We start from the raw sequence: 24,820 nt of genomic DNA, 5'->3' as shown, positions 1-24,820 counted from the left end.
CCATTCCCTCAGCTCTGATCACAGACTATAGTACATCTGTTGCTCTGCATACTTTATTGCACCACCCCCCATTCTTCAGCGCTCAGGACCCCCACAGAGCAGGTGTGATGTGGTGGTGGTGGTGTTAGTGTGTGTTGTGCTGGTGTAGAGTGGATCAGACACAGCAGTGCTGCTGGAGTTTTTAAACCCTGTGTCCACTCTCTGTCCACTCTGTGAGACACTCCTCCCTCGTTGGTCCACCTTGTAGATGTAGAGTCAGAGACAGTAGCTCATCTGTCGCTGCACAGTGTGTGTCGCTCGTCCTCTAGTCCTTCATCAGTGACACACTGACACACAGCTCCAGGGTCCTGGGTTCAAACCTCCCTACCGGGTGACTGTCTGTGAGGAGTGTGGTGTGTTCTCCCTGTGTCTGCGTGGGTTTCCTCCGGGTGACTGTCTGTGAGGAGTGTGGTGTGTTCTCCCTGTGTCTGCGTGGAGTGTGGTGTGTTCTCCCTGTGTCTGCGTGGGTTTCCTCCGGGTGACTGTCTGTGAGGAGTGTGGTGTGTTCTCCCTGTGTCTGCGTGGGTTTCCTCCGGGTGACTGTCTGTGAGGAGTGTGGTGTGTTCTCCCTGTGTCTGCGTGGGTTTCCTCCGGGTGACTGTCTGTGAGGAGTGTGGTGTGTTCTCCCTGTGTCTGCGTGGGTTTCCTCCGGGTGACTGTCTGTGAGGAGTGTGGTGTTTTCTCCCTGTGTCTGCGTGGGTCTCCTCCGGGTGACTGTCTGTGAGGAGTGTGGTGTGTTCTCCCTGTGTCTGCGTGGGTTTGATGGGTCCTGATCAGGACGAAGTGCTACTAGAAGATGAATAAATTAAATTAGTGTGTGTGTTTTCACTGCCACTGGTGAGTTAAATACAGTGGCAAACGTTTACTGTACTTCTGTTCAATGTCATTAAAGTCATTGATGTTGTGTAAATTCAAGTTCATTTACAGAGAGTCTTGTCTTAAATAAAAGGCTACACCAAAACTGCTTAGGGTTTTAATTTATTTATTTTTTGTGAAATGTAAATGCTTCCCCCTGGTGGCTACTTTCTGAAACTACAACCTATTTAGACTGGTTTTAATTCACAGCAGTTTTACACAACAAAGCTGCAGGAGGAAAAACAAAAGGCACCTCATCTAAGTTTATACACGCTGTCAGTCACCGATATTTTAAACTATTGTCAGAAAAGGAATGGGCGACACATCCGTTCTCAACTTGCTCGTATTCCTGGTGTGGGCCACGGTGTGTGTCCCATCTCCTCAGGGGGAGTTTAAAAGGCTACAATAATCCCTTACACAGCAAGTGTCCGTTTGTTAAGAACAATTCGTCCTGCCCCCGATTTGACTCTCTTCTCCTTTAACTTCACGTTTTACCCCACGCTACAAAACTCACATGTAATTCACCGACACAGACTTACACACGAACCCCTTCTTTGTCTGTGGCCTGTAACACTCCTGCTGTGCCTCTCACCAGGCTCAACGTCCCCAAAACTAACAGTCTTCACTTCAATCTGCTGTAGCCAGGTCCTGGAACGTGCTGCAAAACACACCAAGAGGGGACACACTTTTGATAAACGGACTGGTGCCGAGCCTGAAATCCACCGACGTCATTTCAGTTCGTGTCCTTTTCTCTCCGTCTTGTTCTCGACTGTCTCGTGGCTCTTACGTCGCTCAAGACGTCGTGCCCCGGTCAATAAGTTCCTCTTAATGACTTTCCTGGATAAATAAACGTTAAATAAATAAATAAACACAATTCAAACAAAAGCAAGAAGACGGCACAGACACAAGTCATATTTCAAAAATTTATTTACGAACATAATCTCTGAGGAACAACAGCAGTTCTCGCGCTCTCTGTACATGCAACTGTAGAAAATAACAATTTTGAATTTTTACTCCATTAACTTTTTTTGTGATTTTCCTTTTTGTGTGTGTGTTTTTTTTTTTGTTTTTTTTTTGAGTTTCTCACTTCTGAATCGCAGGATATCAACACAGCTAAAGGTGAAAGTACTGGATCTTTTGACAGCACTGACGATAGCATCAACAAACCCATCCCTCCCATAGCTGCTCCAACAATATGTACACAATTCAACTACATTGTACAAAAAGAAAAGAAAAAAAAAATGAAACCCCAAAAATAAAGAGGAAAATAAAGAAAACAAAATGAAAGATACATTATACATGACACGCAGTGAGCTCTCCACCTCGCTGCCTTGGGACCCCACATTCTACTCAAGTTCAGACTAGTAACAAAGAGGAGGGTGCAAAAGGTCCTGGGACTTATTTACAGCTATGTACAGTGTCTCTTTGTTGTTTGTTTGTATTTTTCACTTTTTTTTTTTAATCATTAACAAGAGGAAAATTTACACAGAGGAGACCTTCGAACTCAAACATACCACAGGTGTCAGAAAGATAATAAATAGGCTATTTCTCACCATTTAAGAGAATACTTCTACATGCTTTATGAGTCATTTTCCATTGTTCAAGACACATCTACTGCCGGGTTTATGTAAAGTGGAGGAGGACATGGATGAGAGAGAGAGAGGAAGGGCGTGAAACTGTCCAGTTAGAGACAGAGAGAGGGGGGAGAGGGGGGGTCACAGGAGAGACTCGACGTCAACGGATTCGAGTGTGTGGAGGTAAACGTGGCGTGAGACGAGAGTTCTGCTCCCAAACTCCCCGACAGACCCTACACCTGCAGCGAAAGTACCTTGAAACGGGAAAAAGAAAAGCGCTGAGAGGAATCGAGGAGGTGGTCCGCAGAAGAATGAGCTGAACCCCAGGATTCAGACGCTGCTACATTAAAAAAAAAGAAGAAAGAACAAAAGATAAAGGGGTTCAAATTAATGTAAAAAATCCCTGCAAAAGAAAGTAAATAAAGGAACAGGACAGAGTCGCAATGTTTCAGAGAAAAGAGCTAAAACCAACACGACGCTCTTGTGAAGGACAGTGGAACTGAACGGATTTAGTCGGAGGATACATTCAGGTTTGGATTTGTGTGACACAGAGAAAGACCAAACAGGGGGGGGGGGGTAAATCCAGCCAAAAGAACAACACAAGACTCGAGAGAAACGAAGGAGCGCTGGAGCTCAGAGCTGGGACCTGCTCAGACGCTAGGTTTGACTCGTCTTTCCTTATTAAAGTCACGGTGCTCATTAAACACCTGGACGCTACACGGGGGCGATCTCTGCTCTTCATGGCCTTGTCTAACACACCTCCACACACACACACACACACACGAATGATGATTCTTGACCAAGAGCAAACGCCCCTCAGCCTCAGCCTGAAGTACAGGCCGCTAACGACGAGGAGCTAAAACATCAAAAACATGGCATTTTTTAAAATAAAGAGAGCAATTATTAAAAAAAAAAAAAAGTCGTAAGAGATAAAATCTCATTTATTAAAAACAGGACATTTCAGTTTTCCGAAAACCAACTCTCTCTTGCCCTCGTCCCCTCCGCGTCGGGGCAGGGTTTATTCCCACGCTGCGATTGTGCTTTAAGGATGAAGTCGCTGGACAAGGGAAAGTCTGATCTGCGACGAGGAACAGACATCGTGGAAACAGTGCTGCGCCTGGGACAGCACAACAACAACAACAGGGCGCCCGAGTTTCTACTCCGACCGCCACGTCGGGCCAGTGCCGGGCTGGTGTCTGCTGAACAAAACCCAAACGAGGGGCAGGGGAACGGGGGAAAGGGGAGTGAGCTACGGTTGTCACGAGGAAAGAAAAAGCGTGCAGTTCTGCAGCTGATGACGCGCTCAGAGGATGAAGTAAAGGGCTGTAATCAGGGATGGACTGCGTTTACGTGACGCACCGGGGGTCCTACGTCGGCTCGTTCGCTGCACGGCCGCGATGTTTCTAACTATAACGTGTGCAGCTTGTAATGTTTACTGTAAACAAAGGCATTTTCTTGGTTTATAGGTTTATTTTTTGTATCATTCTGTTTTTTAAAGATAAATATTTGTGTATTAAAGCAGTGAATATTAATATACCTTTACTATGACTTAAATAATCCCCTAATCACTCGTCTGCTACATCTACAGCACAGCAGTCGCGGCCCTGACGGCTTCATCACGAGGGAAATAAAGTGATCTTCTGGTGGAGGTGGTGGAGGAGATGGTGGTGGTGGTGGTGGTGGTGGTGATTGATCCAGGAGACTCACTCTGACCAGCCTTGGACATAAAAACACCTTAGGACCTGTACACGAGTCCTACAATACTGACAGTGTGTACACGTTTTGGCCCGAGGGTACGGTGGGGGTGGGGTGGGGGGTCGGGGGGAGGAGGGGGGGTGCTGCCCAAAAGTGAACTGTACATACAAAGATAATTTTTATTCATTTATTTTTTACACTTAACTGTGTGATGTTACAGTACATAAGTTATTTACAACTGTGCAGTAATGGGTGGCAAAATAAATTATCTAGAAGGCAGCGAGAATACATTGGTTAACGAATATAAAAACTGTACATCATTTACGGAATACAATGTATTTTTGTCTTTTTTTTTTTCTTTTTTTCTTTTTTCCATTAAACTAACGTTGGCTCTGTAGTGTTTCAAGTCACTTCCTCAGAAAGGGAACGATGAAATGCCCGAGTAAAGAAAGACCAAAAAAAAAAACAAAAGAAAAAAACAAAAAACAAAACAATATATATATATACTCCACTAAAAACACCACCTTCATCTTTCCAAGTCTCTGCGCCTCTCGGGTTCGCAGCACTGTCTCTCTCCCGTTGTTTTCTTTCCGCTGATGGTCAGGAGAGCAGGCACGCCGGGCCTGACTTCATGGCAGACCGCTAGAGTACGGTTCCCCACGCAGTGACCTGTGGCTGAGGGCATTGTTTCTGGGTGCTCTGCTTTAGCGTGGACCCCCGGCTCTGAAGGCAGTCTTTGCTCCTCCGCGCCGCGAGAGATCCCCCTCCTACTGTCTTCTGTAGGAATGGAGGTTCCAGCGCTCCTCCGGCCCCTTTCGGAGTCTTTTATTTCGTGGCTGCGGCTCCGTTTCCGTTCGGCGCTCTGGAGCCTTCCTCCTGTCCCTGATTCTGACGGACAAAGGCGGAGGGAGCCTGGCTCGACCCACCCTTCTCGTTGTGGTTTAGTTGAAGGGGATCAAAAACGAAGAAAATAGACTTTCTCTTTCCCCGTCTCGTTCTCACCCAGACCTGCACGTAGGGGGCGACGGGGGGGGGTGGGCGAGCGCCAAAGCGTCGCTTTCTCGAATCCCAAAGAAAAGCATACAAACGGATGAAAGTGCAAGTTGTGGTTTTTTTTTTCCTCCGGTAAAAAGATGTTCACTCTTCTGACGGAAGGGAACGATTTTTAATTTTTTAACTCTTTTTCTATATAATATATATATGTTTTCTCCTCAAAGAAATCTTCTCTTCAAACCGGCTAGCCCTTACCGAACTTGCTGTCTGTTGTCTCTTTGAAAGAAAGAAATTTAGACCGCGCGCCTTGCGTCTGTGTGTGTCTGTGTCACGCAGGCAGCAGTACGAAGTCATCGTTGACGTCAACCATTGGCACGTAGAAGGAGGGAACCTCGTTGACGCACAGGGATTTGTGTCCAGCAGGGTCCAGCTCCTGCACTTTGAGCTGCCACTCCATCCTCTGCACGGCGTTCAGGGCGGCAGCTTCATGCTGCTGTCGCATCAGCAAACACGTCTGAGGAAAGAGGACGGGGACGTTTAAGGAAATATTGAGGTACAATTTCTGATACTAAAGACAGACATTTTATCCCCTTTTCCTAAATCTGTGACATGCTTTAGACACCACCACAAGCCCCACAGCAGTGTTCTCCCCCTGTGTAAACAGCCCCTGTTCAGAACGCCCGCTTTCAGCACCTGTTCCTTTAAATGATAATGAGCCGCTCGCTGTTCACCCCGACCCCGAGCGCACAGCAGTGAGGAGCGAGGAGCAGAAGCTCTGGTTTTTAGCCGTTTTCACTCTGTTCTCTTTCTTCTCCGTTTTTACTCAGTGCTCTTATTTCTCCACGCTCATTGTGTCTGTTTTGCTGAGTTTAACCTCGTCTTTGCGCTGTCACATAAACAGGGGTCCAGCGCTGTGATTGGACAGACTCAGATGAGGGGGCGGGGCCATTCTAAAGTCTAGGCACTTGACGTCAGAATCAGAGCAGAATCAGAACGGCTTGTTTTATCCCGTGTTTAGAAAACTGACAGGCTAGTCTTGTTTTTTTTTTTTTTTAGCCGTTTTCACTCTTTTTTCTCTCTCACACAAACTTGGGTGCAGTGCTGTGATTGGACAGGTTAAGACAAGGGGGTGGGGCAAATCTAAAGTCTCTGCACTCCATATAAGATGCAGTATAAGATCAGAATGTCTCATTCTATCCCATGTTTAGTGATTTAAGCAGCCTACAGAAAAATGGAATGTGTTGTTTTTATTTTACAGTGTGTGTGTGTGTGTGTGTGTTGGTGGGCTCCAGATCCCCACAGTAATGTCAATGCAGTGAACTAGTGATATTTTCCCATAATTAAAAAACATAATTAACACTTTAGGAAAAGGACAAGCGTAAAGCGTGACATCTTATTTATTATAGTTTTTTTTAACAATAATAAAAAATGTCTCTCCTATAATTCCTCAAGCTTCATGATCACATATCAAAAAAGATGAACAGCACTGAATATTAAACGTCTGTTATTAAATGAAACAGCTCAGAAAGGTCCTCACCTTCATGCGGTCATATTTATCATCCACGTCTTGAATCCAAGAGATAAACTGCCGAGCGTTGAACCGATCTCTGACGGACTTGTTCTCATCCCCCTGTTTATTAACGCAGGAAAAACAAATAAATGAGATTCACAACGTTCGGATAAACGATCAGTAAAACCTGAATGTGTCACAGGAAATAAGCAGAGGTGTTTCACCTGGCTTTCCGATGGCATGTTGTAGACCTCTGAATCCAGCAGCATGGTACAAGCACTGAAGGGAACAGCCTGATTTGCGATGGTTCTTGCCGCTCTGCAATGAACTCGAAGCACCTCTTGCTCGCATGAAACAATCAGCTTTTCCTGCAGAAGAGCGCGATAAAAAATGTAGAAAAGACGAAGAAGAAAAAAAGGTCAGCCTGGACTCTCAACCGTCTTCGGAAAAACCCTTGAGCAAACTTTTGATTAAGGCAAAAGAGGTGGTACAATCTTTCAAAATCATCAAGGTTCACAAAAGTCACAGGAGAAACTTCAGAAGAGGGCGAGATGAAATGAGGAATTTGATTGTACTGTATTATGCTGCTGTTGGTTGGAGAAATGCATATTGCAGATACCGGGCTTTTCCATTACACAGAGGCTTTGATCATTCATCAAAAGGTTTTGTGCTGAGCGATCAAAGCTCAATTTCTAGCTGGATGACTTCTAAAGTAAGTTGAGGGATGCAGGGAAGGAGGGAAGCTCTGTGTGGGGGAGCCGGGAGTTTGGGAGACTTACCCGTTCAATGCTGTGCTGCAGTCTCAACTTCCCTCTCACCGCCTCCTGCTGTCGGAAGAGTTCCTTCAAGGGCTCTGACAGAGACGGAGGGGGAGCAATCTGTGGGGGGAAAGGGAAAAATCATACTTCACATACAAGCAAATAAAACCTGAATAGGATTGGGTTCTTTTTATTTACGTTTCTTACGCTACCCCACAATCTTTAGTCTTATTATCCCTTATCACACCCGACGCCTCCGACACTGGGCAAGGAAACACACTTTCAACTACCACATTAACTAACACTAACACATGATCAAACTGAAAGTCATGTTAATGTGTACAGAACTCTTTGTCTTCTGTGCATTTATTTTCACTAATGTCAAGGCATGCAAAACCTTTCCACAGGACTCTACTGAAAAAGTAGAGTGTGTACGGATGATGGTCTTACCACGGGGATATGCAGCTTGCTCAGAGGTTTGCCATCAAGCAGGTAGGATCCGGTGTAGGTCACGTACTCTGCGTAGCACTGGGGAGCCTGTGGCGTTATGTAACAGAGAATCTTCCGCTTCTCCTCGATCTTCTTGCGAATCTGCAGGTACTCGAAATAAGGGTTGGAGCGGTCGCTGTGGTAGGGCTCGATTTCCTCCAGCTTGATGGCATTCACTATGACCGCCAGAGTCTGCTGAATCATCTCCCGTGTCTGCTGCATGGCCGTGTTGACAAGCTGAACCTGTACCTGCTGAGGGCCAGATTTCGGAAACTTTCTTTTTCGCGGATGCTGCGCCTGTCCGTCTTCCTCCTCAACAATCCGGCCTTTACTTTTGGTGACGAGAGCAGGTGCTGCTGGTGTTGTCTGAGTGTTGATGGATTCCTTGTCTTTCTCCTTCTCTCCTGCATTAACAGACGATGGAGTGCTGTTGGTGACGCTTGTCGTGACGGGAGAGGATGTTGCTGATGACGTGGCGCTTGCAGGGCTCGCTGTTGCATTCTGCTTGCTCTGATTGGCCAGCATTTGAGCTCTATTCCGAGTTATCCTTTGAGGAATCTCCTCAACCTTCTTGGGGGCCTCGGACGTGGCTGTGACAACTGGAGCTTTGGCTGTTGTTTCCAGGGCCTCTGACACCTGCGTCGTGTTAGAGGACGTGACAACCAAGACTGGAATGGAGGGGCGAGGACTGCAGGAGCGACCCAAAGCTACCACTGGGTTGGGCACAATCTGATCTGCCTTTATTGTTGACAGTGTTTCCATACATGGTGTAGAAACTGGTGTTAAAATATCAGTGGCGTCTTTCTGTCTGTACTCCTGGTCATTCTCAACAACAGAAGAGGAAAACATGTTGCCATCACCCTCATCCCGCTCACTGAACGTGCACATGTCTTCTTGCGTTGTATCTTTCATGGAGGGAACATCCTGGATGTTCTGCTGCCCCGGCTCTGGCTCTAGCTCATGCTGGTGTCTGTAGTTCTCCTCATGGACAGGAGGCACCAAATCCTGAGCAGGTTCAGGAGGAGGAATAGCTGCAGGAGAACAGGGGGCTTTGGTCAAACTAGGCAAACCAACGTCCAATATCCCTAGCTCCTTACTTGTTTCCATGGTCAAAGGTCTTATTTGTGCAGGTGGGAGTATCTCTGGAGCTGGGATTTCAGGACCCTGCATTTCTTTTTCTTGAAAGTGAAGATCCGGCAAAGAAAACGGCCCCAAGTCATCTAGCTCATCACCAGCAGGAGGGAACGGATCTGCCCAGTGGGGCTCTTGGGTTACTGATGGGGCGATCGTGCTCTCAGGCGCATAACTGAGGGCTTCGTCTCTACTTTCTTGCATCATGCACGATGGTTCTACATCCATTTGATTCTCCTCATTATGAGGTTTGATATCCGAGAAGAAGGTGTCAAGTTGGGTTGAGGAAGGAGGCATAAAGTTTGCGTCAGAATCCACAAGCTCTGTTTCAGGTCTTGGTGGTGAGGATATGTCCTCCACGTTCTCCTTCTGCAACTCATAATGAGGCTCTGATATTTGTGAGGGGCAGTATGACCTGGAATATGTGGAATAAGGAGGCGTCACGGATGGATGGACAGACAAAGCCGTCGGGATATGCTGTAGTTCACAGTCTGAGTGTGAATATGGACTACTGATTTTTGAAACGGCAGCTTCTACTTCTCCATAACTTTCATGAGGTGATTTCATAAGCCCTGCCGAGTTCCACGCTACAGACTGATCACAGGAGTTGTCCATGAGATTATCCTGAGCATGTGTGGGTGTCAGCGGAAGCACCTCAGGCTCTCTGTGGTCTGGAGACTCAACCCAAGTCTTCCTGGCAGACTCTTCAATACTAAGAGGGAATGTGGCATCTTCCACAGCTTGAATGGTCTGATCTGAGGCAATCTGAGATTCAGGTGGCTCCTCTGCATTATCCTCCTCCTCATCTTCTTCCTCATCTTCCTCCTCTTCCTCATTGTCGTCATCCTCCTCCTCCTCCTCTTCTTCTTCCTCCTCCTCCTCCTCCTCCTCCTGCTTCTCCACTACAGGTAAATATTCACTGCCGCTCACAGGATCAGAGGGCAGTAAGCTGGGTTCGCTCTGATGCGGTTCAGACAAATCATAAATGTCCATGGAAGGCAGAGCTGCAGGAGCTGGTGTTGGAGGGGCAGCTATCTCCAGACATGGCTCCTGAGGGTCAGGTCTGTGGATTGGAGTTGAAGGCTTCGTCATGTAGCTGTTAAACATACTCTCTGGCGGGAGATCGATAGCATCATTGCCAGCATTTGCTGCAGACGTTCTTTCCGGTACAGGTTGGGTCGAATCAGGTCTTGGAGAAAGCATGCCGATTTGAGGAGGGAGGTACGGAGAGGGGACGCTGAGGCAGTCAAGTCTGTCAATGGGCAATTTGTCATCGGGAAGATGAGAGTCAAATTCTGTAGCTGATGGCACACTTTGCTGCCTCAAGAATTTGTCAGCCTCCGCTTTGAACTCGTCTTCAAGTGGTCTTCTAACCTCAGAGTTGCATGATCGACTGACAAGAGGCAACTGCATGTTCTTCGCTGGCGTGATGCAAGTTCCTTCCTGAAAACTGTGCGATGAGTTCTGGGACGAGTATCTATCAAAGAACGATGGGGAGCAGGCGTTCATGGACATGGTCATTGCTGAAGAGTTCTGACAGTCTAGTCCATCAAACATGATGTCCGGGTAGTCCTCTGCACTGCAGGATGGAGTGCGAGGAGTTTGCATTACTTCTTCAAAGCTTGGACATGAAATTACTGATGTCGGAGTGGGAACCCCCGTTGGTCGATTCTGGTCAGGTCGTGGAGAGGCAGGGAGATTTTCCTTCATCTGGCCCGCTAACCAGTCCTTTGAGGTCTGGCTATCCATAGGCTGTGACTTCCTGTCCGGAGACATCATCTGGGCAGGAAGGCCAACATCTTTGAGCTTCTTTTCTTTCAGGGCAGATTCTAAAGAGCTGGACTTCTTAGAAGAAAGATCACCACGGTTCTTTTTGACATCTTCACTGGACTTTTTCTCTTTAAGCTTGGGATCACCTGACCTATGCCTCAGTTTCTCCATCTGCTTCATCCTCTCTTTGTGTCTCTTGTGACGCTCTTCAATCTCCTGGTCTTTTAAACTAAGCATTTTGCCAAAGCTTGTGAGTCTGAGATCTCCATCAACCAGAAGCTCGCGTGGTCGAGTGTCTTTCCGGGACGTTTCCTTTGCCTGGCTTAGCTTGTCGTTGTCTTCCTTGGCCTTAGTCTTGCTGTAATCCACCCTCTCTTTGTCTATGATGTCTCTATTCCTATCTTTGCTCTTGCCATCAAATTTTGGACTATCTTCTTTAGACTTGTCCTTCAAACTTGTGACTTGAGGGCTTTCCTTAAGTCCGGATTTCTGATCTTCCTTTGAGTGTCTGAAGGACCCGAAGCCATCGGAGTATTTATGCTTGTCCTCCTTCACCTTTTCCTTATGTTTCTCTTTCTTCTTCTTCTCTTTGCTCTTTTCGCTGCTAATGATGCTATTCATCTTGTCTTTTTTGGACATCTCCTTCTCAAACTCCAGGGTTTTATCCAAGTCATCCTCTCCATCTGCCTTTGAACCATAGGGAAAAGTGTAAGGATCAGCTTCCAGGGGCATGGGCTCTTTTTCAAAAGGTAAGCTCTCTCTGCGACTAAAGGACTCTCTGAGCTCCTCTGACTTGTCCCTCTTGTCAGCTCTCTCCTTCTTGACCTTTTCCTTCTCTTTATCGTGACTTTTTTTGGACGAGGAGGAAGAGGAGTGTCTGAGCCTCTCTTTTTCTCTGAACTTATCCTGCGGATTGGAAATGGACAGTGACTCTCTTCTGTCCTCTGACATGTCATTAGAGGACTCATAGAAGTTTAAAACTGGATCGTGGCCTCTGTCCGTAAAACTGTCGGACGAGATCTCGCTGTTTTTATCATTGGAGTCATCTTTGTAGTCATTCATGGCCTCCTCCTCCAGCTTCTCGAGCAAGGATTTCTCATTTTCACCACTGCCCTTTGAGGGCTTTCTGTCTTTTAGATGGTCCGGCTTGTCTTTGTACTTGCTTTTACTCTTCTCCTCTGCAGTCTCCCTCTTGTCTGTGGGCTTCTGCTTGTTTTTCTTGTCCTGGTTTGAGTCCACAGATGCTCTATCTTTGCGGTCTTTGTGTTTGGCATCGGCCGATTCCTTTTCTTTCTTATCTTTGTGTTTTTCCATGGAACCTTTTCTCTCTTTTGCTGCATCAAAGGATGTCTTTTCTTTCTTTTTATCTTTATGTTCCTTGTCTTTCTGTTTGTCTGTGGAGTGTTGTTTTCCCTCTCCAGAGTACTTCCTGTGTTTGTCTGTCAGGATATGGTCTATGTCGTCTCGGTCTGGTGTGGAATCTTTTCGGTGGGAGTCCAAAAGTCCAAACGAGTCGCTCAGCTTCGCCACCCCTCCGTTGTAACTGTCATTTTCATCTTCGCTCTCGTCTGTGAAAATATCCTCAATTTTATACCAGGTCTTCTCCCTCACCTTTTCCGGCTTCTTCTCCTCTTTTTTGAATTCGAAATACTCCTTTTCCCTTTCAGAATGTTTGTCTTGGGATGTTTTGTCTTTCTTGTCTTTAGTCTGCTCAGATGACAGCTTCCTCTCCTTGTCTTTGCTGTGAAAGTCTTTGTGTTTGTCTTTAGCACCATCCTTCTTGTCTTTGGAGCTCCTTTCAATGTCTTTATCTTTCAAAGACCTATCGAGTGAGTTCTTCTCGGGTTTTTCCTTTTCTTGCTCCAAACTTCGATCTTTGGGCTTGTCTTTGTGCTTCTCTCCTTTCAGTTTGTCTTTCTTTTCGACACCATCCCCTTTCTTCTCTTTTTCTTTCCCGGAGTGGTTCCTCTCCCTGGGATCTGATTTAGCAGGAGTCTCATTTTCGGATTTGTCTTTGAATAACGCCTCACTCCCATATTCATCTCTCAGGCATTCCTGTTTTATTTTGGAGTCCTTCCACTCGTAGGAATCCTTTCTGTCTCTAATGCCATCGACCGACTCCTTTTCTTTTTTCTCTTTCACACCCCCCTCTGACTCCTTTCGCTTCTTCTCCTTCTCTGAGTGATTGGAGTTGAGCTTTTGTTTGTCAGTCCAGTCCTTTTTCTTATCGTTGCCCTTGTCGGAGGACTCCTTCTCTTTCTTCTTGGATGTAACTTCTTTCTCTGAGCGCTTCTCTCCATGCTCTGATTTCTTGTCTTTGACTTTGTTGTCCTTTCTCCGGTCCCTGCTCTCATCTTTCATTGTTTCCACAATGAGTTTTACAGGTCTATTATCTTTGTATTCTTTCATAGGAGCATCCCAGCTGTCATCTCCAGAGAGCAAGCTGTCGGAGGAGAGGTCCGAAGGCCAGCGATCATGATCATCTGATGCACTCATCTTTGTGTCCTCTAAAAAATGATTTTTAATGTCATATTCCTCATAATCCGGCTCCTCTTTAATGGCCTTATCTTTCTTGGACTTTTCTTCTTTACCGCTTTTGTCTTTTTCTGATTTAAAATGTTTATCTTCTTTTTGTTCGCTCTTCTTTTCTGCTTTCAGAGACTTATCCTTGGACTTTTTCTTTTTATCCTCTTTGTGAGATTTTTGTTTCTCCTCCTTTGGTTTCTCTTTCTCCTTCAAGCCCTTCTCCTTTTCATTTTTCAAAGTTTTGTCTTTCTCCTCTTTGCTCACTCTCTCCTTGTTGGACTCCTTTGTTTTCTTGGATTTTTCTTCTTTTGATATTCTCTGAACCTCTTTCCCTGACCAGTCTTTGTCTTCAGTTTTAACTTTCGATAATCTGTCCTCTTTCTTAAAATGATCTTTGTCGTGTTTGGAAAGTTTGACTTTACTGTCTGAGGGTGACTCTGTCTCCACAATGAGGGACTTCTGCCGGGAGTCGTCAAAGTCAAAGGTGAAGCTTTTGACAAACTTTTCGTTCATGTCTTGATTCAGTACCACACTTGGAACCTTTTCCTTCTCCTTGTTTTTGTGTTTGTGTTTCACTTTGTGTTTTTTCAGGATCTTTCCATCTTTGTCTGTTTTAGCAACTGCTCCGTCTGCATTTGAGTTCTTGTAAAAGTCTGAGTTTTTCTTGTCTAACGCATTGGTGTGTGTGTTGTTTTTCTTTTTGCTGTCTTGAGATTTTTTCTTCACCTGTTTTACAGACTCCACACTGGAGTCTGCAGAGGAGTAGTCAGACTCGCTGGAGAGCCTCGTTCTGACAGAGTCTGAGAGGGAGCTAACGTCAGACCAAGTCGGAGAGGACACCGTCTTCCAGCCGTCTGTCCTCCACTGCTTCGGATGCTGTTCCGCCAAAGACTGAGTGAGCTTCTGAGAGCCCAAACTCCCGTGAGAGGAGGACGAAGATCCGGACAGAGAGCTGAACACAGAGGAGTCTTTAAGGTTCAAAGCAGAAGAGTCCTTGACACAGTTCGAGCTCGGCATTGAACTCTTGTCATCCTCACTCTCTATGTCGCCCGTTTCTGAGTCCGAGGTACAGAACTTGTCATTGATTTTGCCGAAGCGCACCTCTTTATTGACGTTATTTTTCGTCTCCTTCTTTCTCTTCTTTTTGACTTTGTTTTTGTCTTTCTGCTGCTTAGAGCTCAGCGTGGCAGAGTCCCTGCTCTTGTTGGTCTGAGCAGCAGTTTGCCGTGGCGTGGGTGTGGGCGTGAAACATAACGTCCGGTCGTCCTCGTCCGAGCTGTTGCTGTCCGACAGGATCCGACGCACAGGCTTCTTTGGTGTGAGCGAGTTGCTTTTGGAATAGGTTTTAACCTCCATCTTGGGTATGGAGATGAAGTTGTTGGTCTTGCTGACGGGGTCCTTGCGGAACTCTTTTTTCAGCAGATGCTTGTCATCCAGAGGAGGGACGCGCTCCTCTTCGTCGTCCTCGTCAAACTCGTACTCGTCCTTGACTGGCGTAGCGGTGGACTTGGGCGGATCGAGAACCATCCCTTTCAACTTCAGGCCTTTCTCGAACTCCGAGTCTGTGTTATTGCCATCGACAGAGCTGGACGGGGCGAACGAAGGGGCGTCTTCCTCCTCCGAAGACTCTGCTGGAACAAAAACAGACATTGTAAGACATTTTTAAAAGCGTAGAACCACTTAGGCATTGAGAAACAAGCCCTTAAGCATAGACCTCTAAAAAATAATAATAATAATAATAAACAATAAATATATGACAACATTTACCTGATGAACTCTCGCTAGAGGTGTAGGTGCCTTTTCCAAGCAACAGATTAAGCATGGTGGGAGAGTTGGCCACCTTCAGTGGGGTCTCCCCTCTTCTGTTGCTTTGACAAGGATCCCCTCCGTATCGTAAGAGCAACTTCACCACCTGCAAAATATTCAAACATAAGAAGGAAAGAATAAAATATCAGCCTGGTTTCTTAAACTAGAGATATTACTTTTGCTAGAGTCATTCTTCGTTAAAGGGACCCTCCAGCCAAACTGATTAATGCCAGCACTGCAGCTTATTTTCAAATCAGAATTCCCTTTTAAGGGACAGAAGCTTGTTCTCTCATTCTAAGCCCTAAATTTCTAAACAGGAACCCTTGTTCTCTCTTTTTAATCCCTCTTTTTTTAAAAGAGAAATACTTGTTCCCTCTTTTTAGCCCCACGTTTTAAAACAGAAACCCTTGTTCTCTCATTCACAGTCCCCTTTTACTAAACGGCAAATATAGTACCTTCTCTGGGGTTTTGAAAAACCTGTATCAGTGAGTGTAGCAGAGAAAATAATAAAACAATGCCCCCTGTTCTGTCCCTTTGGATGAGAACCGAAGCGTAGTGTACCATTCAGCACTTACTTTAAAGTGGCCATTGTTTGACGCATCATGTAGGGGGGTATCATCGTCCAGGCCCTTGGTGTTGACCTCGGCCCCTGCTGCCAGCAGCTGCTTAGCCACATCGTAATACCCTCTGTTACACGCCTCATGCAGTGCGGTCCAGCCTGGGGAATGACAACAAGTTTTTAGCTGTTTGATCATTATCTGTAAAGTTGAGAGTCTCAGCAGGTTTCCAGCACTCTCTGTGACCTTTGTGACGGACAGGGGCCCTGGTTGGCAGGTGGCAAAATGACAATGTAACAGCAAGCAAGCTTTATTTAAACTCTTCTGTAGAAGATCATAACTAGAGATGCTACTCATTGCTAATCCATTAGCAATGAGTCAGTTAATTATCTCTAGAATTATTACTAATTCTATGCGCTTTGTCCAGGGTGTGTTCCCGCCTGGTGCTCAGTGACTCTGGGTAGTCTCCAGATACACAGCAATAAATTAATTGACGTTGGAATATGTTCAATGAGGTGCTTCTCCATCGCATGGATCCGGCTCTACGCGACTCGACTCGCTTAAAACTTGTCGCTTTTCCACTGGCAAGGCTCCGCCGCAAATGGAGCCGGAGACATCCAACACCCTGGAGTCTAACAGGAATCGCTAGCTTTGAAAACCACAACAGCGGCAGTGGTAAATGTAGGCGCTGTTCACACATCGTGTATTCGGAATGATGTTTAAATAGAGGGGGAGCACTGACAGTGAAAAGGCGACGAGCTTTAAGCGAGTAGAGCCGTGTTGAGTAGAGCAGGACCCATGCAGTGGAAAAGCACCATTACCGGACTCACAGAAATTTGCCATTTTAACATGTGACATCTTTAAAAAGGGACACAATCTTCCTCGTTTCCACAAGGGAACACAGGGGTTCCCAATGATATGTTTGTGACCTGCTGTGGTCAAAATACCACAAGGATCAAACATGCCAACAGCGTTTACCAGTCTGAAGGTGTGATCTTGTTTCACAGTGTGTGGGTTGGTGGATGCCATTTGTAAAGCCTATTACTGAGCATGCTAACGTTATTTATATAAAGAATCTGGCTAACGAAAACTGACCAATTAGCTGTAAAGAAATGGGAACGTGCAATTTTACACCAGCTACAGAGGAACGATATAAACAAACAAACCCCATCCGTTCACTGATACGCCGTCTGCAGGCTGCACAGCACCGACAGAGGGAAAGTAACTTCAATGACAACAGGGAACAGAACGGAGTCCTCACCTGCGAAGTCTTTTACATTCACGTCAGCTCCCTCGCTGATGAGCTCCTTGATGCGGCGTACGTCCCCGCGGATGGCTGCCCGGTGGAGCCTCGTCTCACCCCTCTCATTGCGCTTATTCACTTTGTCTTTGGTTTTTGAGGCAGAGTTTGGCGTTCCCTTCTGACCCAGATTTGACTGTGACTGGTGCTTTGGTGTTGTGTCTGTAAAGAAAGGCATAAAAAACAAAAACAACATCTGTGAAGCGGATCATAACCAGCGACGGCCTCTAGATGGTGCCCTTCTATTAAAAAACAAAATCCACCACCAGAGCGAGAACAGCCCTCACTGCCTGGACTCATCATCTCTTACTAGATTAAAATAAACCCTTAATCACATTTTCCTCATCGAGTTTTGCAGGGGCTTTGTCCAGAGAGTTATTTAAACCTCAATCTGCGTTCAGTCAGACAGGTGTGAACAGAGAAAATTGCCTGAACATAAACAGACCAAGATGAAGGAACTCGGAAGAGTCCGAGCCAAACCCACCCACACAGAGCCCTTCACTGTTCCATCTTCACTTTGTTATTCGTCAGCATAAAAACAAATGCCCTGCTGTGTAATAAGAAACTGAAACACTCGGAGTTAGGGCTCGTCCCTCTGTCGTTATCTTTGTTTTTGTTTCGGAAAGCTGAATCCGGACGAGCTGTAGAAGAGGGAAAGCTAAATCTGAGTAATCTAATAGAGCCATGCATTCTTGAGATAAGAAAATCAACAAAAGACCTCAGAGTCTGTGGTTTGGCTCCGGCTCCGAACAGACTCCGCTAATGAAAGGTGTCGCGCTCTCGCGAGTCTATCCTGGGTGAAAAACGACCCCTCGCTCTGAAATCAGAAGGAAAACATCAGAGCGGGCACTCAAACAAAAACGTGTCCGCTTTAGCGCCGCTAAACAAACGCTTCCTTTGTTGCGGTGTCATCGACGAAGCGGGAGGCTCGTGGACAGGAGCGGATTAAGACTGTGGAGGTCTGTTTGGCTGAAGTAATGGGAATTGATGAGGGTTATCTTGTTAAATTGAATTCTAATTAAGTGTTGTAGTGTGCGTTTTAATGAAGCATAGCATGGGAGCGTGAGAGCGAGAGTGTGTGTAAAGACAGGGACAGTGAGGGCTGTGAGGCTGCAGAGCTCACGGACGGACGTGGAGCTCATGACAAACACGCACCTGGACTGTTTACTGACTCCTCTGCCGTCATCTGCATAAGAAGAGCCACCTGCTGCCGCTCTGAGAGCGGGTACCCAGCCCGGATCCCTGGCATCCCCATCCCGAACGGCAGGCTGGGCTTCCTGGAGGTCTCCTTTTTAATGCGCTTCCGCTCCGGACCTTGCTTTTCTGTAAAGGGGAGGAAACACAAGGCTGCGTTAGACCCAAACAATGGCCTCAATCACAAGATTATGAGCAAGAAACTGGGGTCGTCTAATCAGAGTCTCTCAGCGCTGGTCTCGGGAACACATCTCAAGTCGTCTTTCACGCCATAAACCAGGCTAAACACTGCCTCGACATTGCAATCACAGCAAAGGGGAAACCCCTGTAGCTGGCTTTAGGGACATTATACTACTATATTTATACTAGTAAAGTTATCAGATGGACAGAAGTGCCAACATCCGCATCACAGGCTCAGAAACCAGTGCGACTTGATGGAAATCCTTCTTAGGAAACAAAACACTCCAGTTGTTACATTCAGACAGGATTTGAGAGAGAAAAACAGACTAAAATAACTCCACTGGTTTGCTAGCTAACGAACTGAAGGCTAAAAAAAGCTAACCATGGCACACAGCTTATAAACAAAGCCTTTATAAATGACATTACATTTTCATTAACTCATTTGTTTATTTATTTTCTGTAACATCCTGTTCATCTGTGGGAAATTTCACACACTCACAGTTGAGCCCAATATATACTTCTGTGTCGAAGCTGTAGCCTGACACACACACACACACACGCACACCTGCAGATATGTAACTATGCGTCGCATCGACACAGACCACAGCGACTGTGATTGGTCAGTAGTCGGACGGACATTGTTTAAGTTGAACCATGAACTCCTCCACACACAGAGACTTTGTATTTGTTTTTTTTCCTGGCACCGCACGTAAACTCTGCTCCGTCCCAAACTGCACCGTTTAGTGATTTATAACAAGTAATACTACTACACCACTACATAGTGTAGAAGATGATGATTGAGATCTGGCCCTAGTGGTGTGGCAGTGTAATTGCAGAGAGGCGCAGACACCAATGGAGAAAATTAAACACACACAACGGCGTAGGGCTCAGCGTGGAGTCAGCACAGATGTATAAATTGGCCTTTGCTCTCTCTGTCTCACACACACACACACGGAGGATACTAGGGCACCCAGAAGAAACCCACGCAGACACAGAGAACATCACACTCCTCACAGACAGTGACCTGAGTTTGGGTTTGAACCCAGGACCCCAGGACTCTGGAGCTGGCGTCACTATGGATTATCATCATCATCAAGTGTAGTTCCTTCTTTAAAACATTCCGAATTACATTGTTTACACGGCGAGCTTCGCTGACTCTAACTCGGCCGAGGGCAGGCGAGTCCTCAACGCTCCCTCCTCCTCCCCTCGTGCTGCAAGTGGCCACCTGTGCAGCGTAGGTGTGGCGCACTGTTGGGAGACTAGGGCATGTTTTTAAAATATGTAAATGTGACCCAGTTCCCAATACTTTCTCTGTGAATCACCAGCGTAGTTCACTTCAAGTGAAAAGCAGGAGAGCAACAAAGATGACGTTGAGTGATTTCTAACCACACGAGCTTCGAGTACAATAACAGTGTCCTACTTCTCTCCACAACATGTAAACAGAAGAGGAACAGATAATCACACGGATCTCAGTGGGAAGGCCATAGCTGCCCGAGCTGGGAAACGAACCCTAGCCCGAATCACCAGGCTGTGGCTTGTTTTCAAAGGGACGCTAGGTAAGAGTTGGTATTTTTGCTCAGTTGCATAGTGTACATCACTGTTCTGAAATCAGGTGCGACGGTGGCGTTACACAGTGCATTTTCTGCAGTGAGAGGCAGTTCAGAGGAGCATCACAATGACTCTGAAGCTGTAACTTTATGGTAAAAACATTACCTAGTGATGCTTTAACTAGATCAGGTTGTGTGTTGAGGGTGTGAGCTCTGAAAGTGAAGAGAAAGCCTGCACTCTTGGGTGAATTACCCCCCCTCCTCACTCGGCCCAGCCTCAGTGCCTGCAGTAGCCATACAGCAGGATTACCCAGCATTCCCCTGGGGAGGGAGGAGCACTCTGCTGCCAGTCTGGACGACAGGGAGAGAGAGAGAGAGGAGAGAGAGAGAACACAAACGTGTGTGTGTGTGTGTTTATTTAAGGGTGTGACTTGGCAGCCCAACAGCGATTACAAAATGGCCGGTGTTGGTTTCAGCGTGGCTAAGGCAAGGTCACCACGCAGACGAGGAGCCGGACAAAAGCAGCTGCTTTTCAAAGACACGCCCGTCAATTATTTTCAGCATCTGGGTGTTAACACAGCTCCCCCACAATGCACCGAGAGGGTCCATTATACTGTGATCACCCACGCTATCAGCTTACAGCGGCAAACAACTGGGACACATCCTACGACCCGAGCCTCACATTCTGCAACAGCAGCAACAGGCCATTAACACGCCTCCTTCACACACCTTTGAGATACTACCTGAGACATTCAGGTTTTAAATGCAGCCCACACACTGTATTTTACCATGATGCATGTGTTTACATCGGCCATGAATATCACCAACAGGCAACAGCTTTACGAACCAGGTACGAACACACACTCCCAAAAAATACCTCGTACACACCATAGAGTAGACACAAACAGACTCCCAAAACTAGCAAAAACACCCCTCACTCCAGACTGAACAGTGCCCCCTGTGGAGTATTTTGTGTGATTGCAGTTTAAGCCACTTCCATGAGCTCCTTTGCTCCATCGCCGGCGATCTAAACATCTTTTTGTTCCCAGGAATTGTTATGGCTTCCGTTCACACCTGAACATGCAGGGTCTCGTGTGGGTAAACCACCAGGACCTCACTGCAGCTCTGAGTCACACTTAAAGCAACATTAAGACGTATTTTTACTTTAAACCTGCAGCTTCAGAGTCATTGCAATGCTTCACAAAGCTGTAATAGTGAGATCAGATCCTCTGTTGTTGTTACTCTGGGACCAGCACTGCAGAAACTGCACTAAGTAATGGCCAGAGGAGGGTAGGGAACCACTCCACACCACATCCATCGCCCTTGATTTAAGGACAGTGCTGTAAAAATGAACTGCAGGAGCATAGGGGCAAAGATACACACAAATCTAACCTAGGATTGCTTTATAGGCCAAGTTCACAACAAAAAGTTTTTATAAAATTCAGATGTTTCCACAACATTTGCTGCTTTCCAGTCTCTCTCTCTCCTTTTTCACTTTCTCTCTCTCTCTGTCCTTTTTTGCTCTCTCTCCTTTTTCACTTTCTCTTTCCTTTTTGTCTCTCTCTCCGTCCTTTTTTGCTCTCTCTCTCTCCTTTTTCACTTTCTCTCTCTCTCCTTTTTGTCACTCTCTCTCTCCGTCCTTTTTTGCTCTCTCTCTCCTTTTTCACTTTCTCTCTCTCCTTTTTGTCACTCTCTCTCTCCGTCCTTTTTTGCTCTCTCTCTCTCTCTTTTTTGCTCTCTCCTTTTTCACTTTCTCTTTCCTTTTTGTCTCTCTCTCTCCGTCCTTTTTTGCTCTCTCTCTCTCCCTCTCTCTCCTTTTTCACTTTCTCTTTCTTTTGCTCTCTCTCTCCTTTTTCACTTTCTCTCTCTCTCCTTTTTCACTTTCTCTCTTTCCTTTTTGTCACTCTCTCTCTCCGTCCTCTCTCTCTGAAGCATCTGTTTTTTCCAAACATTAAAAAGCACAAACAGAGATGAGGATATTGCCCTATTCCTGCTCCACGTGTGGGAAATATTAACTCATCAGTGTTATTTCGGATCAAAAATTAAACATCGAGGTGCAGATGTGTTCCTGGGGCGATTCAAACAGTGAATAAAAACGTACAGACATTTCTGTACACTTCAGCCACATACAAACAGTCATATTCCCGCTCAAACACACCACTCCACCTTTAAAAACAAATGCAGAGCTTAGAACTGCATTTCTCCACAACCGTAGACGCTGCCTTTAATTCCAGAGTCGAGGCGTCTGTGTAAACGGGAGACGCACGCAAACGTCACATCCGTGCTGCCGATCAAAAACAGTGAATTACAACAGACCCCCATCGTCTTCGTTTCAGCCCACGGGTTAATCCCTGTCGGATCTACAAGTCTGCGTGCTGCCGCTTCTAAGAGAGCGATTTGCTCAAGGCCACAAACATAAGTTATATGGAAAGGAAACAAAGCAGCGGAGAACCTTCCGGTCACACAAGTCTTTCCAGGGATTACTTTCCACAGTCGGGTCTGATGAACTTTCCTCAGCATCTGCAAACTATTACACTTAATGTACCTCCACCCATACATGCTCTCTCTCTCTCTCTCTCTCTCTAACACACACACACACACACACATCTGCCTTTTAGACAAATTCCTTCGATTCAGACTCAACCTGCATGCGCTGCAGAAGCAGTCTAAACATGTTTTCAGGCGACGGGAGAAGAGAGGACCTAAAAAGTGCAGTGCCAGCTACTGCAGCTTTAACCCAAGCGAGGATTAGATCAGAAAACGGCGCTGTTGAAGCATTAAAGAGGCTGCAGAAAGACGTTATACACGGCTCGGGCAAATGGAGGAGGTTCTGAGACGATAATGAAAGCTGTTACTATCAGGGGAGTAATGATAAACCCACCCTGGGTTTGATTCACGATGCCAGCTTCAATATCCCGGGCTCGGGACATAAGTGGACTGAAGAAACACACAGATATAAAACTATAACGGTGTGGACGCTCCACGCAGTGACAGCTCGTGATGAAGACCGGGGCGAGATGCTGACAGATGTTGAACCAACATTACCGCACTAGATACAGAGGCACGGGGGGTTTATTCTCATCCGAATTCAAGAATCACAAGCCAACGCTGCATTGTTGAAACTGTACGCGGTGTAGCTTCGTTATTAAAGCGCAATGTTGGACGTTAAAATTAACTACGCAGCGCACGTCATCGGGCGCAAACGCAGCTGCCATTATTCCATTAACTGTATTTGAAAACGGGCTCCAAACCCACAAACAGCACGCCACATTCCTAGAGGATTACAAACAACACAATTAAACACTGGGTGAAGAGGGAAACGTGAGGAAAAGCCAGAATGCAAAATTCACATCAGCTGAATGACATTTCAAAAGGAGGGAAGAAAACCCAACACCACACGCGAACACAAAACCTGAAACGATTATCGGACGCCTCAAAGCTCCACAAGATCCAGAGCGAATATGTGAATAAGGCACGATGGGCTTTGCAGGTTAATATCGCTGAACAGCAGTGGCACACATGCAGCATCCAGAAACAGAGGGCTAAATATATCTGAGGAAGAGTAGGTACTTTTCCAGTACGGTGTCTTCAAATAACCCCTGCTCTGACATGAAACCAAAGGTCTTGGTAAAGGAGACCTGGTGGCCCCAACTGCCACGGCTTTATCGGTGATATTTGCATTTGTTACAGCCTCGGTACGCACCGTTTCCCCTACCATTAACCCTCGGCGTGGGGTAAACACAGACCTCAGAGAGAAACTGAGCTGCCTCTGAAACTGAAACATTGGAGGTGATTTTACAGAAATGTGGTGTGTCATCGTATTTAAATAATAAAATTACAAGAAACAGTGAGACGTCTGGTGTAATAACTGATCGCCCAACACACAAACACCTTCCCGTCGTAGGGTCTGTCGATTCGGGGAAACACCTGATTGTGGCGTTTGTAGTCAATACTGCGAATTAATTTGAATAAAACATTTTTTTCTATAAATGGAGGTCCAGATCTGGGGCTAATTCTGAGCTCTGAACGTATACAGGCAGCCAGTGAGTTGTGGTTGTTGTGTGTTGTACTCAGTGCAGTGTGCGGCTGCCTGTGAATGGACTACCTCGGTTACAGGATGTCCACACCCCCGTTTTAAAGCTCACTACACTGCTGTTGATAACGCAGGCCAAATTTAAACCTGTATCACTGGCTATTCCGAAGCTGCACTCCGTCAGGTTGTGATTTGATTAAACACGATTCGTCTGTCAGCCCCCACACCCCTGCGCCGAAGTGTCCTTCCTTCACCAAAAACAGATTTGGAGAGCCAAACATCAGCGTGGAGGCAGACAAACCTGAAATATAAGTTCACAAGGACAAAGCCAACGGTTTTGTGCAACAAAGTGAGACGGCATGGGCCGCCTGCCCGTAATCTTATCGCTGCTGAAAACACTTGTCTTCCATGGTGGCGAAACTAATCAGACCGGAGGAGCAGGACGGGGGGGAGGGGTGTGTGCAACATGTGAACAGAAGAAAGAAAGAAAGAAAAAAAGAAAATGAAAACAGAAAACACATAAGGTAATGTCAGCGTGTGGGAGGAGACAATGGACTGGACGACTGCATTCTGGTTTCTTGGAATCTGTTGTATAGCCAAGCAGCTCTGTGGGTGAACTGTGGGTGTGTGTGTGTGTATGTTTGTTAGAGAGAGAGAGAGAGAGAGAGAGAGAGAGGTAAAGAATCTGGGTCATGAGCTGGGGAAGGGGTGGGACTGAAGCCCTACCAAGGAGGGGGACTTCCCATGGCCAGGGACACGAAGAACAGCCTCTTTTACTGTTCGTTTACACCAAAAAGCTGAGCGCACAAACACACACACACACACAGAGAGACAACCAGAGAAGAGAGGGTTAATGAGTTCCA

At 46.3% G+C, this 24,820-nt stretch overlaps 1 protein-coding gene across 2 annotated transcripts in view; it reads right to left on the bottom strand.

Annotated features, from left to right (window-relative positions):
- Positions 1–4,367: 4,367 nt before the first annotated feature.
- Positions 4,368–24,820, bottom strand: part of LOC136676357 (ankyrin repeat domain-containing protein 11-like) — a 32,359-nt gene continuing 11,906 nt past the window's right edge. The window contains exons 3-11 of one of the 2 annotated variants that reach the window (XM_066653303.1): positions 18,159–18,326; positions 16,965–17,165; positions 15,722–15,864; positions 15,108–15,252; positions 7,875–14,971; positions 7,446–7,544; positions 6,891–7,034; positions 6,694–6,786; positions 4,368–5,670 (exon numbers count right to left, since the gene is read on the bottom strand). In XM_066653303.1, the coding sequence (XP_066509400.1) occupies positions 5,485–5,670; positions 6,694–6,786; positions 6,891–7,034; positions 7,446–7,544; positions 7,875–14,971; positions 15,108–15,252; positions 15,722–15,864; positions 16,965–17,165; positions 18,159–18,326 (8,276 nt within the window). In that variant the 3' untranslated portion in view covers positions 4,368–5,484. The remainder of the gene's footprint in view (positions 5,671–6,693; positions 6,787–6,890; positions 7,035–7,445; positions 7,545–7,874; positions 14,972–15,107; positions 15,253–15,721; positions 15,865–16,964; positions 17,166–18,158; positions 18,327–24,820) is intronic. The other variant, XM_066653304.1, reaches the window with a different exon arrangement.

Source organism: Hoplias malabaricus, chromosome X2 (assembly GCF_029633855.1).
Source record: "Hoplias malabaricus isolate fHopMal1 chromosome X2, fHopMal1.hap1, whole genome shotgun sequence".
Taxonomy (NCBI): domain Eukaryota; kingdom Metazoa; phylum Chordata; class Actinopteri; order Characiformes; family Erythrinidae; genus Hoplias; species Hoplias malabaricus.
The sequence above is the reverse complement of the archived record's forward strand: the minus strand, read 5'-3'. Positions and strand labels throughout refer to the sequence as shown.